Genomic DNA, 18,783 nt, shown 5'->3' with positions numbered 1-18,783 from the left:
ATCTGTTTTTTTTTTTTTTTGTTTGAGAGAAAGAATGCTACCTAGTTGCATGGCTTGCGTGGCTTCTGAACCTAGACTGAGAAGCATACGAAAATACCGCATAACTTCCCATGAAATAAAAAATGGCATATATGTTCATGCCTCAGCGTGCGTTCTCATTGGTCCCCGTGCTTGTGCAGGCATTACACATCTAAATAGCGATCTCTTGCCATTTTTTTAAAATGAAAAAGGGATCTTTGGATTCAGTATCAGACCAATACAGCCGATCTGTATTGATATTGGTATCGGTTTTGCCGATAACCGATACCGATACTGATACCATGAACTAAATCCCTGCATGTTCCACTGGTCGGGCTGTGTGTATTAGACCCAGTCCGGGGTGGACCTTTCCGGGCTGTTTAAGCCGCCCCATGTTATTCCTCTAATGGGTTAAAGCAGGAAACGTGTCCCGACCTAGCCAGTCCTGAGTCCTCCGTGCTTAACTACCAACCAAAAATAAATAAATAGATAAATAAATGAATGATAGATGAAAAGGATTCTCTTGCTCCCCTCACCTTTCTCTCGAAACAGAGCAACAGGGCCTGAAACCAGAGAAAATTGAAGGCTTGAAGCTATGGCCATGGCGAGCTTTGCTAGGAGAAAGGCTCTTCCCCTCTCAAAGAACATCTGCAACTCCTCAGATGCTTTGAGGTATTCTCTGTGTTTGTCTTCCTTTTCCAGGAGTTTCTCTTCCTCTGGATCCGAAGAGAACGACGTAGTTGTGCTCGGGGGTGGCCCTGGTGGCTACGTCGCTGCTATTAAAGCCGCTCAGTTAGGTCTCAAGACAACCTGTATCGAGAAGCGTGGGACTCTCGGTGGGACTTGTCTTAACGTCGGTTGCATCCCTTCCAAGGTATCTAATTTATTTCTTCAAGTAGAGATGGTTTTTATTATAGAATATGTGTGGTGGATTTTGAGATCGAATTGGCCTCATCTATCTTTATGGCGATATTGATGATGGGTACTTTTGTGGGGGATTTTATGTTTGACTAGACATTTTTAGATTTAATTTTTGTTTCTTGCATAATTTCAGCTGGTATTATGATTCTGTTATTCTCTGGCTTCGGTTGATGGTTGTTGATTAGAAATGCTATGGGATGTTTAGCATCTATGCAACAGCTTCAATCGCTTGTTTTCTATAACCTGATTGTCATTCTGAGAGCTTTTATCTTGTGGCTTGAATGATATTTAGGACTATCTGATTTGTCCTCAAGTGTACACGTTATCTTCATCCAGGTACAGTAGATAGTGACTGGAGCTCATAATCTCAAATTCTCACTGGTATTCTAATTTTTGAGTGTTAAATTTATGGGCGAGTACGACTGGTAAAGCTGCAATTCAGATAAATAAATAAATGGTGCATTAATAAGCAGATGTTCTATGAACTCTGCAGAGAGAACATCTGGATTGTTTGATGATTCTAATACTTATCAGATGATTTAAAGTGACTGTAATACTATCTTACCCAGACAATTCAAACAATAGCTGTACTTGTAACTGTGTTCATATGTAATAGGTGAATGGAATACCCAAGTTGTATCCTGTTCCCTGATAACTTAGCTGTGATCTTCCTTTTTTAGCAAACCAGGTGATGGAGATATTCTTCAGATTTCGTTCTGGAGACATGTAACTTTTCTGTTACTCATCAATAGGATTCTTGTTTCTAACCACCCCCCCTCAAAAAAAAAAAAAAAAAAGCTAAGAGAAATATTAGGGAAGATTGAGTCTAACTGAAAATATCAGCTATTATTGTAAGGTAAAACCTCTTTTGGGTTCTGCAGATCATTTCAGGTAAAATACTTCCTTACCATTGCCAACAAAGTCTGATTCTAATGGCATCTTTTGTTTGCAGGAAATTCTGATTATTTCCTTGATGGTTGTTCAATCATATTACAATTTCTTTGATGTTCTTAGTAAATAGTCGGAGCCCAAATATTTTGCTATACTGGAGCTTTGCTTGATTCCACTAGCACTATAACATCAAATCCTCCTTATATATATGGGCTTGATGAGATGAGGCCTTTTAGCGAAGCCAAGTCAATTTCGGGCTACCAAACCCTGCAACTGATGAGAAGGACTGGGGAAGTGTGTATGTTGTCACACTCCCGGCCTTCCAAAGGTGCCTAGAGGACAGACCAGGCACAGCAGAGTGACAATCTGGAAGTGGATCCCCACCGGCAGGGGGACAGGATATGGCCATCTCAAGGCACATTATGACCTACAGGCAACACCGGCAAGACCCGGGAAGGCAACCCGATTGAGAGTCAGAGCATCCATACCTGCAGCCTTCCGGCTGTTAGTGTTTGCCCAGGACAGGTGGGTTTTCATCATTGGCTCAGCATCTTCCCAGGAAAAATATGTTGCAAAGCTTTTGTTTTGTCTTATAGACTTTCTAGGGAAGGACAAATATATTGTTCTATAGGAATAGGACACTGGAACACTTGGATGCTGTAGCAGACATTCTATGAGTTCAGCTGGAACATCAAAATACTTTCCTTCCCTCTCCCAGTCCCACCTCCTTTTATCCCTGATGTGCAAGGGCATTTCCTTGCAAGTAAGGTATCATGATACTGATCATATGCTAAGTACTTGATGGAAGTTACCCTCAAAGTTTAAAACATTCTCTATATTGTATCTGATTTTTTGTCTACTCCTGCAAACAAAGTTCTGGCTTCCCCTTCATTTCTTTTTAAACCTACAAGGACTTAGTCCTCTGGAACTTTGAAAGTTCTGGCTTCCCAGTGTCCAGCACCTACTGAACATCCCAATACAATAACAAGTGGGCTTATATATGTTGCCCCAATTACAAGCTCAAAACAATGTACAAATCCCTTCCTATGATCTACAAGTAATCACCTAGGCAGTTAATCAAATATCTAGTCTACGGTGAAGTATATACAAGGGGATTTGCCATAAGGGGTTAACTATGCCGATAAGTAACCTCCGGAGATGCCGTAGATTGAATGCCTTCAATTGATGTTGGTATCCCCTCGAGTTGTCTCGTCGCCGCTAAAACTTCAACCAAGTTGTCACTTGGATTGCTTGAAACTTCTCATCAGAACCAATCCGTAGGTTCTCTTCTTCTTCTCCTTCTATTCTCTACTTTTCCCTACAGCCCTCTTCATCTCAACTTGTGGAGACTTTCAATGGATGTTTTTGAGCTAGCTAAGCCTTCCTTGGGTCTTATACACAAACCCTTGTATGTCTTCTTAAGAGCACAACGTCAATCTTTACTTCAAAACTTGGAAGTCTCAATGGAACATGGAAGATTGGGATTCATGGGTTCAAGCTCTTGGGAACTTTCTCTAACTCTTCTTCTCTAGGGCTTTATCTCTTTGTGTTCTTCAAGAGTTAATAAAAAGGAGCTCTAAAACTCACTTGAGAACTCCCAACAAAAGACCCAAACCCGAACTTGATGCAACCTCCAGTTTGGACCGGAAACCAGTTTGGCAGACTGACCTTTGCTCAGTCCAGAAAGTATAACTTCTTCTGTATATATCCGGTTGGGCTGATTATTTTTCATCTAAAATTAGACTTAAAATACGACAACTTTCATAGAAATAGCCTTGCTCTAATTATGCGCAGAAATGCTCTAAAATTGATCAAAAGTTAGATGAACCGAAAGGTCATGTGTTGGATCCACTACCACGGATCACTCCCCATAGTGACGCCCATCCTATTTCCACAAAAGTCTGTGGAACTAGTATTCCAAGAGCATTGGTCTTTGTTTAGGATGGACACAACTGACGGATGATCATCATTAACTCACGGATGTTTGTCATATGACTCACGGAAGCCCATTAATGTCAATTGGGCAAAATGTACATCCTCCACAGAAATGGCCATATCTTCCTCGTCTGAACTTTGATTGACCCGATTCTTTTTCCTACATACATAAGACTCTTGGTATTCCAACCACATCTGAACTGTAGTAGATTTACCTCATGGCATAAAAGCCAATTGAATGCAAGTGGATCTATAAGAGTAATATAGGTGTGGATGGGAAAATAGAGAGATTCAAAGCAAGACTGGTTGCAGAAGGTTACATTCAAGAGGAAGGGATGGATTACGATCAAACCTTTTCACCAGTTGCGATGATTAAATCCATTTGGATTTTATTATCGATTGTTGCACACTATGATTATGAGATTTGGTAGATAGACGTACAAACTGCATTCCTCAATGGATATCTTGATGAAGATATCTATATTCATTAGCCAGAGGGTTTCTCCTTTTTGGGAGAAGAAACAAAGGTGTGCAAGCTACTGAAACCAATCTATTGTCTTAAGCAGGCTTCTAGGTGCTGATTAGACCATCAAAATGTTTAGGTTTGAACAAAACCATTGATGAACCATGCGTTTACAAAAACATTTTGGAGTGTGGTATTTTCTAGTTTTATATGTGGACGATATATTACTCATCGGTTATGATGTGGGCGTCGTATCATCTGTAAAGGTATGGCTATCTACAAACTTCTCAATGTCAGATCTTGGTGAAGCCAGTTACATCCTAAGTATAAACCTTGTGAGAGATCATAAGGGTAGGATGTTAGGCTTATCAGAATCCAATTATATATATAAAATTCTGACTAGGTTTAACATGCAGGAGTCCAAGAAAGGAAACATTTCTTTTAGGCATGTAATAACTATTTTTAAGTCACAATGTCCTTAGTCTGCTGAGGATATTGAGGCTATGAAGAGAATTCCTTATGCTTCGGCAGTGGGAAGTCTCATGTATGACATGTTATGTACTAGGATAGATATTTTCTATGCAGTAGGATTGTGAATTGGTATCAGTCCAATCTGGTAGGAACATTGGATTTTGCAAAAATATCCTTAAATATTGGACTAAATTACTTATGGCTGGTTTGTTGTTGTTTCATCAAATCTAATAATTAAATTATTTTACAGTGCATGATATTAACGGGCTATGGTCGTCATTAGGTTTTCACCTAAAAGTGTTCGTGAAGAGGGATGGAATTTATTCCATTCATGTGGTCATCATATTGTGTGTTTTGTGGAATGATGATTCCAAGACACAAGTGCAGTAGGGGTGTCAATGGAGTCGGTTGGCAACCGGGCAGTTGGATGCTGCCGAAACCCTAACCCAACCTAGAGGCCTTAACCTAAACCTTAACCCCAATACTGGTTAGCGAAACCGAGATCCAACCGAGATCTCGCCAGATATTGCCTTTTAGACTCGCAGGCAGTATCGTCTTGGCTTTTCCAAAAACCGAGAAACTCGGCGAGATCTCGGCGACTCGGCGAGATCGAGTTCTCGAACTATGATGGAGCGGAAGTACCATCTCATTTGAGAAATTATCTGTGGTGATGTAGCCATTGCTAAACTTGACTTTGAAGATAATTTATCTAATCCTTTTTTGTTTGTTTTTGAAAACATGTTAGAACATAGGAATAAAATATTGGAAATGGTTTTGCTATATAATCGTGAACAATATCATCTTTTAATTAAATTTTTTTATTGTGCTTATTAAAGAACCATGAATCTTATCTAATTAGAAAAGGGATGGAATTGGGCATTCCATTCATGTGGTCATCATATTGTGTGTTTTGTGGAATGATGATTCCAAGACACAAGTGTGAGTAGGGTCAATAGGTCGGGTCAGACCCTAAACCTAACCCAACCCTAGAGGCCTTAACCTAAACCTTACCCAAATCAAAAGGCGCAAGAAACCTCAACCAAAATATCCTTAAATATTGACTAAGGATTACAGGTTGTGGTCTATTGACCCGCTTGACATGACCGACTTTATTTATTTATTTTTTGGAAATGGTTTTGCTATATAAACAACAATATCATCTTTTATTTTTATTTTAAAGAACCAGGAATCTTATCTAATTAGAAAATAAGAGCCAACCATTGATGCTGTGCCATGAATTTAATAGAATCAGACCAAGAACCACAAATTACCCAAATCAAAAGATGAAACATTGAAGGTTTTACGTTTACCTTGCCTCGTTTAGAACTCAAAGAAAAACTCCTTTGCAATGGAATTATATTGAGCCTTAGCTCTTGGTAGACAATCACGAGATGAATCCTCAACATAAACCCAAAATTTAAGAGCTTAGCAAGCTCAAATCGATCCTCCGTAATCGAGAACAAAGAGCCAATAATGCAGAATAGAGAAGAATCAGCCATAGCCAGCGAAAATAGAGTGAACCTCTCTCAAATTTCAGATAGAAGAACTCCCACTCATCTCTTTGAAAATTTCACTCTCGAAACCCTAGAAAAAAACCCCAAATCGAAATTATCAAACTCTATAAGAACCCAGATTTTTCTCTCCACCTCAATTCTTCTCACATCCCGGATGTTCCAACCCCTAGGGTTCTTCTTGCCTTCGATTTATAGCCTCTTGCGTGCGCTGTGCGCCGGTCTCGATCTTTGATGGTGATTTGCGCCCCGTGTGCCTTCTCCATAACCGTTTTGGGAAGGTTCGGGAAGACTCGAGATGGTGAGTTTATTCTTTGCGCATAGATGCCATGCTTGGAGAGAGTAGAGGCCATTTTGAGTCATTCTAGAGGGTTCCAAAGAGGTCGAATGGTGAGATCTCTCAACCCAAACCCTAATCCATGCTAGTGTGTAGTAATGTAGTAGTTACCAACAGATTATGAGATTAAGCAAGCTGAAACGAGTTTGGTTTCGATCGTCAAGTGAATCGGGAAGGGGGAACCGAGGCGGCGATCGCTAGCGCCGAGCGTGGCGGCTTTCCTTGTGGATGAAGACTCGAAGAGTGAAAATTAAAAAACGAAAAGGGAATATGGGATTAGGGTTACTCATCTCTTAGACTCTTATGGGCATTTTTGTATTTTCATTTATAATATTATATATTATTATAAATATAAATGCTTATAACTAATACGAGGTCGGGTCCGGCCGGCCGGGTCGGGCTAAGCCCGGGTCTTATCCCGGACCCGACCCGACCCTGCCAGGGTCAGCCAAAAACTCAACCCTAACCCACCCTTCGGGCTGGTAGATCAGGGTCGGGTCCGAGCCGGGCTCAAGGCGGGTTCGGGCCAGCCGGGCATTATTGACACCCCTAAGTGTGAGTGTACATATGTGTGTACATTGGACTGGATTACTTGAGAATCTTAAATGGAATACTAGCATATGTTTGAGCAATAAGATTCTCATTGGTAGCTTATGATTGGTACCCTGACTTGCGAGGTCCTTATCGTAGCAACTAGGCATTATAGTTTAGGTGTATTAATGGTTGATGTCTCTTGGACTATATATCGGTGCATTAGATTCATGGTGTCGAGTTGTGTATGAAAGAGATGCTCAACACGGAATCCACTTACTGTAATGGAGAATATCAGAGAGAGTGGTTGTACATGATTGGACGAAATCTTGATCCAGTGGCATGTTTTTTAATTAGTTTACAAAAGTTTTTGAAATTATTAATTAGTAGTAATAATTATTCTCTATGGGGCGGAATGTTGGGCAGTTAAAAAATGTCATATTGAGAAGCTTTGTGTAGCAGAGATGAGGATGTTAAGATACATGTGCGAAAAAAACTAGGAAGGATAAAGTAAGGATGAACGTATTAGAGCTGTCTTGGGAGTTGCCCCGATCAATGAAAAGCTCCGAGAGAGTCGTTTGAGGTGGTATGGTCATGTCCAACGGAGGCCCAGGGACGCCCCCGGTAAGTAGGAGTGATATGATCCCGATTGAAGGGGCTAAAAGAGCTAGGGGCAAGCCTAAAATGACCATAGGAAAATTTGTGAGGAAGGACATGCATATTCTTGGTCTTGTTCCAAGTATGATCTCGGATAGAGCCTATTGGAGGGCAAGGATCCATGTAGTAGACCCCACTTAGCTGAGATTCTCCTGACTTGTTGGGCTATGCCTCTTTCTTCTTACTTTCATCTCTCATCTTTCGTTTTTCTTTTTATTTCCCATATTTCATTTGTCATTTTTCATTTCGCTTCACATTTTTTTTAGACATCTTTTCCCATTCCTACCTTGTTTTGTTTGGATCCATGTAGCCGACCCCATTAAATTGGGATAAGGCTGAGTTTGTTGTTGTTGTTGTAATAATTACTTTCTAACCGTCTTTGAAATATTTTTATTGGTCCATTCAATGGTACAGATTCTCTATGCATGTATTATTACGACAATCTAGGATGGCGACAATAATTTTTACCATGCCTTGAGGATTGTTATGTGATATTGTTTAAGTGGAGGGGCCTGAGTGTAATTAACTATTCTTTTAGGAGAAGTAAGAGATATTTTACTTTTGATGTACATATTGGTAAATATCTTTAATTGGGAATTAAATACATTATCCAATATTATATTAGAGGTAGATATCCTAATGGGATCCTACCTCTTCCCTAGTTTATCAAAATGGGACTCTTTACGAGCATGGTACTTAAATTAGAATTACTGTCGCAACGTAATTCTGCAACATAATTCTAAATAGCAATAAGGAAGATGAGACATTATTTTAATGGAGAGAGAGAGAGAGAAAATATATTTTGGATGGGGTGGAGGGTGTCGTCCCTTTTATCCTCTCCCTCCCCACTAACATAGAATCTCTATTGTTTCTCAATCTCACTTTCTCTCTCCTCTCTCACTCAATCTAATCAGGCTTTATACCCTAGTGATTGGTGTTCCCTGTTTCTTGTGGGTGGTGAGAATTAGGGTGGAGAACTCAGATGTTGATTGTGAGAGAAGATCACCCTCCTGCGTTCGTCGGGCAATCGTTGCGAAGTTGTTTGCTACAGAATCTTCCTTATGTTGCTTGGTAATGAAAGAGAAAAGTTTCCTAGGCAGTACTGGGCGTGTGGTACTCGAGGTAACTCTTCTCCCTTTGCAATGGTTGGAAATTTTTGATAGTACCTCACACCAACAGTTTCTCTTTTGTCATAGGGGATTAGTCGCATTAACTTTATAATTTCTTAATCCTGCACCAACAGTTTCTCTTTTGTGTTAGTAGTACTTAGTTTGCCTGGAAGATCCACGACAGAAGCTATTTACTTAGGAGACTCATTGAGAGATTTAGAGAATAGAGATTGCAAGAACGATCTCCATATGGTCTTTATTGACCTAGAAAAAACTTATGACAGAGTCCCTATAGAGTTAAACTGCAAGTACTACAGAAGAGAAGTGCTTCAAGTAAATATGTGGACATAATTAAAGATATGTTTGATGGTGCGGTGATGAGTGTAAGAACTGTGGGGGGTCAAGGTAGTGAATTCCAATTACAATTGGGTTATATCAAGGATCAACTTTTAGCCTTTATTTGTTTGCGCTTATCATGGATGATTTAATCGGAGACATTCAAGATGAAGTTCCTCTCGGTGTATGATTTTTGGTGATGATATTGTTTTGATGGATGGGACGAAAGTAGTGATAAACGTCAAGTTGGAGTTATGGAGATCAACTTTGGAATCAAAAGGTTTTAAGATAATTAGAACGAAGACAGATTAGATGTTGTGTAACTTTGGTTACACGAGGATGGATAATGAGGTGGTGAAAATTGATGAGAGGGAAATTCCTCGAAGTGATTATTTTAGGTATCTGGTGGTACAGGCGAAATATGGTGGACCCCCCCCTAAGGAGGACATCAGCCCCATTCCCAAAGACTTACAATGCATCAGCTTGGATTGGGTTCACTTTGGATGGATGGAGATTTATTTCGTGATAGGTTTTGGTGCTGATTTGGAGTACTTTTGCTGGCTCAAATTATTTGTCTTTTTATTGTAATTTGGTTCATATGTAGTTTCGGTTCAGTTTGTGGTTCATATGTATTTTCAGTTCAGGCCCACTTGGGTTCTGTTTCTTTTTTGTTTTTGAGTCAAGGCTGTTGGGCTTCTAGGCCTATTCATATGCTCCAACGATGGAAACCAACAACCTAACTGTTGGGTTTCCTTTCTCTTTGTTGTTTGGTCTTCCCAAGTGGAGATCAACAGTCTTTTATTTCTTTTCTCTCTTTATAAGAGCTGTACAGGCCATTCGGCCAGGCATGATGATGAAGATGATGAGTTAAAGAATGAATTGAGAGTCTGAATAGAGTGCATGTGCACTCTCCTCTCTCCTCTCCCCCTCCCCCCCTTCTTCTTCTTCTTCTTCTTCCTCCTCCTGTACTGCTTCTTCTTTCTACGGTTACTTCTCTTCTTCCCCCTGCAACTCTGATTCTTCTCAGGTTTCTTCTTCTTTTGCCCTGCTAATTTGATTTTTTCCTATCTTTTCCCTTCTCCTATTCTATCTTCCATTATCTGGTCTCAATCATAAATAAAGAAGGTGATATAGAGGATGATGTTTCAAAAGAATTAAAATAGGATGGTTGAAGTGGAGAGTTGCGTCTAGAGTGTTGTGTGATTGGTTTATTCCTTTAAAATTTAAAGGAAAATTTTATAGGACAGTTATACAATCAGCTATGATGTATGGTGCGGAATGTTGGGCAGTTAAGAAGCATCAAATAGATAAACTCAATGTAGCGTAGATGAGCATGTTGAGATGGATTAGTGGCAAAACTAGGAAGGATAAAGTAAGGAATGATCATATTAGAGCAGATTTGGGAGTAGCTCCGATACATGTTAAACTACGAGAAAGTCGTTTGAGGTGGCATTGCCATGTTCAACGGAGGCCTTTGGATGCCCTAATACGGAGGAGTGATTTGATTCAGATTGAAGGAACTTAAAGAGAGGGGCAGACCTAAAATGACCTTAGAAGAAGTGGTGAGGAAAGACATGCATAGCTTAGGCCTTGTATCAAGTATGACTTCGAATAGAGCTGATTGGAGGGCAAAGATCCATGTAGCTGACTCCATTTAATTGGGAAAAAGGCTTGAGTTGTTGTTGTTATTGTAGTACTTAGTTTCTATTTTTGTAACCATGCTTAGATACAAATTAGGAGTTTTTATTTCTGAGTTTTTCTTTTAGTTAGTGGACTTTCTATTTCATGTAATAGTATATTGGAGACTCTATTTTACCTAGAGGCCTCCACGCATGAGAGACGCGTGAGAGGGGGTTTAGTTTGTAATAGTTGTTGCTGTAATTATAAAGAAGAGTGAAGGGAGATGCTCCCAACGTTTTGGACTTCTGAAAATTGGTGTTCTCCCTTTTGGAGATGCTTGCTACTGTGGTGAAACAACAGCCTTCTTTGTGGTGAATCCAATCACATGCCATAGGTGGTGAAGCCTTGGTCATATCCCCTCTACCTACTAGGGTTTAAAGTATCGGTGCGTATCGTACCATATTGGCCGATACGTCTCGGTATCGGTTGGTGTCGATACGATACATACCGATACGTATCTATATATTTTTTTTAAAAACAATGTATCGATATGTCTCGACCGATACATGTCGATACGATACGATACGTATCGATACAGCCGATACGTAATGTTTTCAAATTTTTATTATTTTTTTAAATGTATCGGTAAGTATCGATATGTATCGGTACACATATTGATACGTATCGATACACATGCCTTTTTTTTCATATTTTACACCAAATACGAACCAGAACCAAACACCTATCGGCCCAACCCTCCGCATCATGAACTAAATCTCAACTTTTTCTCCCTTCGGGTCATGCCACAAACTATGTCAGGTCGGGTCGGATCCACTTCACACTCAAATCCTTGGAATACAAGACATACTTAACACTTGAAGGGAAAAGGTAGGTTTTTTTTCAAAAAACTTGATCTTTTGCTTCAAATCTTGCATTTTAGTTCTTGTTTTTTTGCTATGATTCAAGGAGAATAGGTTCAACTAACTATTAGATGCATGCTTTGTAAGCATTTGCAAAGATTTGAAATCAATTCCACCATTTTTCACCTAAAACCGAAAATGGCTACCTTAAGGGTCAGTATTGTGTTTATGTTCAGTCAGTACACAACATTATCCGAGTTGCTCTTATTCTTGAAGACCCTTACAGACATGAGTTTGATCCATCCCGACATTCTTCATGGCAATAGAGTGACTCTGAATGTAAGAAATCTCATCTTTTATAACAATTTAGAAGTGCCACACTTGTCTGGTTATACATTATTCACAATTCTTAGTGTATATGCATGATATATGACATATATTGCTTGTTTATATTGTTTTTTGTGTCAAAAAATGTATTTCCATGTGTATTTTGATCATTTTTATGCGTTTTTGCACCGATCGATACGTATCTCCAATTCGATACGATACATCTCTTAAAATCGCCCGACCGATATGATACCCGATACCGATACTTTAAACCTTGCTACCTACTCTCGTCTTTTTTTTTTTTTTCCTCTTTACTGTTTGCCAAATTTCAGCAGCCATCCCATCTTCTACCATTACTATCACTATCTATTTTCCAAACCTTTTTATGTGTTATTCATATCTCTTTATTAGGTCTATTTGTTAATCACTTCTCCTGCAAGTTTCTACGCAGTTTTCCATCATATGGTTTCTGTGTTCTCTTCTAATTTGGCTGCTGTTTTATCATGTCATTACAACCAATCTATCCATTGGATTGGGCTAATATTTGGGGAGACTCCTCTTCTCCTATAGACCTCCATTCTACCCTAGTTTGGTTACCATCAGATTTCTAGATCTGAAGTTATAGCCTTTCTGTCATACTTTCTAATTTCTGTTTCTATAATTACTAATTTCTATCCTTGTGAGTTTCTACAGATCCGACCATTGGGTCAGTCCCACTTTTGAAGCATCTATTCAGCAGGATTCCTACTTCATTCAACTTGATTTCCAGCCATATCCAAGTGCTGGATGTCAAGTTATCTAACCATTTTATATTCTATCCTTTTTCTTCTCGTCTACTTATCACTGAGATTCTTTCCTTGGCTTGTTGTCCATTAATCTGTCCTACAAGTTATTGGTTCACATCTAAGCTCTTTCATCTTTCCAGAATCTGTAGAGTATCGATGAAGGCATTCAGTAAAACATTTCTTGTTGGCCAAAAACAACAGAAGGCTTCATACAACACATTTTTTTTTATTTTCTTTGAGTTGAGAATAGATTCGTTCATCCTCAGGTTGTGGATGAAAGGTTGGATTTCCTCATGCCTAAATCATTATTGGGCGTGTATGCTTGTCCAGTTGTCCTTGCATCTAATGAGTAGGATCATTAACTTCAAAAGGTTGTTTGGTTGCAGACATGCACATCTGAAAAGAAGACTTGATGAGATGATGAATTTGATTTTGGATTATCTTCTTGATTGTAGATCTAGAATTAGGTTCTTACTGTTTGCTTTAAGATCTAAATATGTAATTTGCTTTAAAAAAATGTTAAAATTCACTCAATGAGAAAAAATTCGATACTGAGACTTTTGTTTGGGGAGTAAAAATGGACAAATATTTTGGAAGGAAAAGGGAAGAGCACTAAGTGCTTTGTATGTTAAACAATGAGAAACTGTGTTTCTTTTCAAGATAAGGATCAATGCTCGAGCTTTGTGTGGTTCATCGAGCACACTGGATTAGTGCAACATGAATTTGTTATCTGTACTTCCTATTTTGGAAAATAATATGTTTATGCTGTCTGAGAGTTGAGATGCATCTCACATATTATTACTATGAAAATGTGTAAATATTTCTCCTGTCTAGACAACTGGTGACTGCATTCTGTCATCAGTACCTCTGTAAAGTGGGCAAAGTGAAATTGTAATTCATCAAGCAACATATCCTAGCATTGCTGATTTTGTCAAGTTCACCATTTATTTCCATGTCAACATGGTTGAAGGTGAAACTTGCTGATTACCTTCAATTGATCAGCGAAGAATAGTTACATTCCTGGTTTTCTTACAACTCTCAACTTTCTAAAGCTATTCAGGTAATAGCTCCAGAAGTTTGCTTGTGACTCACTGAATTGGTATGGATAAATTCATAAGCATTCAATATCTCTTGTACTTGTCCTTTTATCTAGGCATCTTTTTTCTTCATGTGTTTATCTAAATATCAAAATGATGACAAGTAGAATTAGAGGATTAATGCTAATAAATGTTGCAGTAATATTTTACTTTCTTAGTCAGGAAAGAGGTATTTGCATGACTTAATCATGTGGTGGACCATGGCTAAATGAAATACTGCCTATTTTCACTCCTTTTAAGTTTGTGGGGAAGAAGGTTTCATCTGAATGTCATAGAATAATCTGTTATATGTACCCAGGTAGAACTGGATTCTTCAAAATCGTACTAGCAGGATTTTAATTATTTATTTATTATCAGTTATTGATTCTCCATTCTTTTTGAATTAAGTTGGTTCTACAGCCGAAGAAGCAACCTAACCTTTCTAGCCCAGTTTCATGGTAGACTCTTTTTTCCCCCTCCTTTTGGGGCTGCTTTTTATTAAATAAATTACTTATTGATATTTCTTGTTTCCCTCCTCCTTTGGTTAGGCACTTCTTCATTCCTCCCACATGTACCACGAAGCAAAGCATTCGCTTCCAAGTCATGGTGTGAAGTTCTCTTCTGTTGAGGTTGATCTGCCTTCCATGATGGCCCAGAAAGATAAAGCTGTTTCTAACCTGACGAGGGGTATTGAAGGGCTCTTTAAAAAAAATAAGGTAAACTATGTCAAAGGCTATGGCAAGTTGATCGCCCCTTCTGAAGTTTCTGTCGACACGCTTGATGGTGAGACAACTGTTGTCAAAGGAAAGAACATCATAATTGCAACTGGCTCTGATGTCAAGTCCCTCCCGGGAGTCACCATTGATGAGAAGAAGATTGTATCGTCAACTGGAGCTCTAGCTTTGTCAGAGATCCCCAAGAAACTTGTTGTCATTGGAGCAGGTTACATTGGTCTCGAGATGGGCTCAGTTTGGGGGCGGATTGGGTCTGAAGTTACTGTTGTTGAATTCGCTTCAGACATCGTACCAACGATGGATGGTGAGGTCAGAAAACAATTTCAACGTGCCCTTGAGAAGCAAGGCATGAAGTTCATGCTTAGGACCAAGGTGGTTCAGGTTGACACTTCTGGGGATGGTGTGAAGTTGACTCTGGAACCAGCAGCTGGTGGTGAGCAACGTACTCTTGAAGCTGATGTTGTTCTTGTTTCTGCTGGTAGAGTTCCATTCACAGCTGGGCTTGGGCTGGACAAGATTGGTATCAATACTGATAAGATGGGCCGAATAACAGTCGATAAGCGGTTTGCCACTAATGTTCCAGGTGTCTTTGCCATTGGGGATGTTATTCCAGGGCCCATGCTCGCCCACAAGGCAGAAGAGGATGGGGTAGCATGTGTGGAATTTATAGCAGGTAAGGAAGGCCATGTAGACTATGATCTGGTACCTGGGGTGGTGTACACACATCCAGAGGTCGCATCTGTTGGGAAGACTGAGGAGCAGGTGAAGGAGCTTGGGGTTGGGTACCGTGTGGGCAAGTTCCCTTTCCTTGCAAACAGCAGGGCCAAGGCTATTGATGATGCTGAAGGGGTGGTAAAGGTACTTGCAGAGAAGGAGACGGACAAGATATTGGGGGTTCACATCATGTCACCCAATGCTGGTGAGCTTATCCATGAGGCAGTTCTTGCCATGAACTATGGGGCATCAAGTGAGGACATTGCACGTACATGCCATGCTCATCCAACAATGAGCGAGGCCTTGAAGGAAGCTTGCATGGCGACTTATGATAAGCCTATTCACATGTAGAAGTGGAGCAGCTACTTGCTTCTCTTATTTCTCTTTCCCCCTATTTTTGTTTAGATTTTTGGCATATTGTCTTAGCGAAGGCATTGTTTCTTTGATTTGTCGAGTCAGATGAAATCTCTGAATACAGAATGCTTTGTAAACAGTGTGATAAAACATGGAATTCTTAACTTTGATCAAATCAATGGCCATTGGTCTAATATCCAAGTATATGTACCATGTCCATTTTTGGAGGAACTCCATATGCAGGACCTGAAGAAATAGGTGAGTTTGCTTTCTCTTTCATGGTCTCTGTTGCAATTTTGGTCTATTGTTATTTATATATTTGTTTATTTTTCCAAACAGTTGATGTGTGTTGAATGTAACCCTCCAAGACTATCTTTAAATTGTTAGGTTCTCTTGGCTGATTGTTCCTATTCAGATTTTCTTATTGTTGTAGAATTTACTGGCCAGTTTGTTTTGAGGTTGAAGCTTACAGGATGAATTTTTAAAGCCATCTCTGTTCCTTTGCAGAAGCCATTGAGATATTTTTTTTGTGTAGCATTGATCAATGCAACTATTCCTCTTTTCTTCTGTGCATGCTGATTCTCTCTCAATTGATGAGATTAAAAGAGCTGCATTTTGTAAGGGTTTTATGGTGCTCCCCTGGCCTGCAAGAATATCTATAACCTTCTAACAAAACATGTAGAGATACAGTTGGCCAGGATCTAGAGATGTCTCCTCATGAAAACCAGATTAGATCAAGCATCACCACTCCATAGGTCTATGTAACATGCATTTTTAAGATTGGGAGATTGCTCCAACATTCTTGCAGACTTGTATTACTTTTTTACTTTAAAGTCGTTCCTTAAATGACTTTCTCTCGGGTTCTATGATCCCAAGTGATCCCAATTGATGAAGAAATTCTCAGGGACTGATATTCTACCAATGGAAGGAGTGACTTTAAAGTATTGAAATTTTTGCTGAAAGAGTGGGTGCTCGAAGCTTTCTGGATCCATTTGTATTACGAGATGCGGATTCACGCTGTCTGGATTCCCATGGAGATAAAAGAGGGGGGTGCTGCTGCTTGGGATCCCTTCTGGGAGGCGGAGAACCACCTCCAACCTGACAGAGTTTTGACGGCGACCCCACTCTCGGTGCCAAGGCCGGTGGTGGAACAAGTGCAAGAACCAGTGAAGGAAGGTCCAGTGGTGAATTCTAGCAAGAAACCCTATGCTCAGCGGTGGGATCTGAAGGCCAAGGTGGACATGGCTCCCCTTGGAAATGGCTTCATCGTCTTCCAGTTTCAATCAGATCTGGATATGTCTTCGGTGTGGAGGAGAAGTACGATTAGTTTCGGCGGGCAACTGATTCGCTTTTAAAGCTGGAAATCCGATTTCAACACCAATGACGTCTAGAAGACCAAGTTAATTTGGATTAGGTTTCCCAACCTCCCTCTGGAATACTGGCACGAGAATGTGCTCCTATCAATGGCAAAGGCGCTTGGGAGACCAGTGGCTCTAGACAGAAGAACTCGCAGTGCTTCGTTTGGACACTTTGCCCGGGTTCTCGTGGAAGTGGAAGTTGTGGCGCCAAGGCTAAAGGAGATTCAAGTTGAAAGACATCAACCTGGGTTTGGCGAAAAGTTTTGGAGGAAAACCTTAGAAAATGCATTTGGGAGTTTTTCGGGTGTCCCACATTGGAGGAAAACCTTAGACGATGCATTTGGGACCTTTTGGGGGGGGTATCCTTTAAAAAAATGTAGAAGATGCATTTGGACTTTTTTTTTTGGGGGGGGGGGGGGGGGGGAGAGTCAGCAATAAAGTGATGAAATTTCTTCACTGTGAGTGTCTCGTCTTGTCATTTAACGCAGGAAGCTGTTAAGGCAAGTGTGAACACTGCTAATTCGGGTGGATTGGATTCTCACGATGGTGAGTCTGATGAGGTGGACTCGGGTTTGAATGTGGATGCGGTTTTGGCGGGTGATTCCGGGTCAGGTGAGGACGGGTCAGATGGGGAATGCTTCATTGATGGGAAGTCTGACGACAATCTAGAGAGGGACGTCTACACTCTTGTGGAGGCTGCTAATGTCACTCCTCTCTCCCAGATCTATGAAAGAAGTCACGACAAGGGAAATGCTGCTGCTGTGTCGTCTCGCCCCAGCTACATTGTTACTCGTGCTGCTGCTCGTGGGGTTAAAGGTGTTGTGGTTCGTGATGGTCATATGTCGGGTGAGCAGGTGGCTTTGTCTTCTCGTGTGAGAAGAAAATCCAAGGATAAGCAGGGTGGTTCTGAGGCAGTTGTGGCTTCTTTGCCGAATGTTGTGGTTCCAAGGGGGGGTGGGGGGAAGTAATCGTCAACCGTACCACTCTTCTGCAGAGGACATTGATGATGATGGTTTCTTATTTGAACAAACTGCTCATGACGGGCAACAGAAGAAAAAGGCGGGAGGAGGTCAGGCCAAAAGGTTTGACAAAACAGGTTCTTCACAAAGTTAATGATGCGAATATTCTTTTGGAATATTCGAGGGCTGAGGAAGGCTGTAGCATCAAGGGCCATATCATTATTTTTGTGGGAATTCTCTCCTGAATTTTTTGTGTGGCAGAACCTATGGTTGAGGTGGGTCGCTTCCCGTATTTATTGGTTAATAAGCTGGGTTACGCAACAAATTTGGTGCATAATGTTCGGTTAGAGAAGGTGCTGAATTTATAAATCATGTGGAAATACAATTTACAATGCCCTTTGATCCTTAACATGTCAGAGCAGCTTTTCTCGGTTATGGTGGAGAAGGAGGGGGGCCAGAAGGTGGTGATTTCTATGATTCATGACAAGTTGTTTCAGGGCGACGAGAAGGGAATTATGGGCTGATTTGGCGTCTCTGTCCACTCTTGGCCTTCCATGGGCGGTAACTGGTGATTTTAATGTTTCCTTGCAGTCAAATGAAAGGAGGAGTCTTGGTAGGTTTAATATGGGTTCGGCTGCGGAATTCCAGGCTATGGTGGATGGTTGTGACCTGATCTCTATTTTGTCCAACAGTAAAAAGTTTACTTGGACGAATAATAGGAGAAGGGATAATGTGGCAGCGGTTCTCGATCATAGTTTCTGCAATGAGAGGTGGCTGTCTTTCTTCCATGATTGCTTCCCGAAGGTCTTCCATCGT

At 40.4% G+C, this 18,783-nt stretch overlaps 1 protein-coding gene across 1 annotated transcript; it reads left to right on the top strand.

The window, feature by feature from the left end:
• Positions 1–520: 520 nt before the first annotated feature.
• Positions 521–15,922, top strand: LOC122667729 (dihydrolipoyl dehydrogenase 1, mitochondrial-like). Its single transcript, XM_043864124.1, has 2 exons — positions 521–892; positions 14,397–15,922. Exons 1-2 carry the CDS (start codon positions 614–616, stop codon positions 15,645–15,647), a joined length of 1,530 nt encoding a protein of 509 aa, XP_043720059.1. The 5' UTR covers positions 521–613; the 3' UTR covers positions 15,648–15,922.
• The last annotated feature ends 2,861 nt before the right edge of the window (positions 15,923–18,783 follow it).

This window comes from Telopea speciosissima, chromosome 7, assembly GCF_018873765.1.
Source record: "Telopea speciosissima isolate NSW1024214 ecotype Mountain lineage chromosome 7, Tspe_v1, whole genome shotgun sequence".
In the NCBI taxonomy this organism is placed as follows: domain Eukaryota; kingdom Viridiplantae; phylum Streptophyta; class Magnoliopsida; order Proteales; family Proteaceae; genus Telopea; species Telopea speciosissima.
This window is presented reverse-complemented; position numbering and strand designations above follow the sequence as displayed.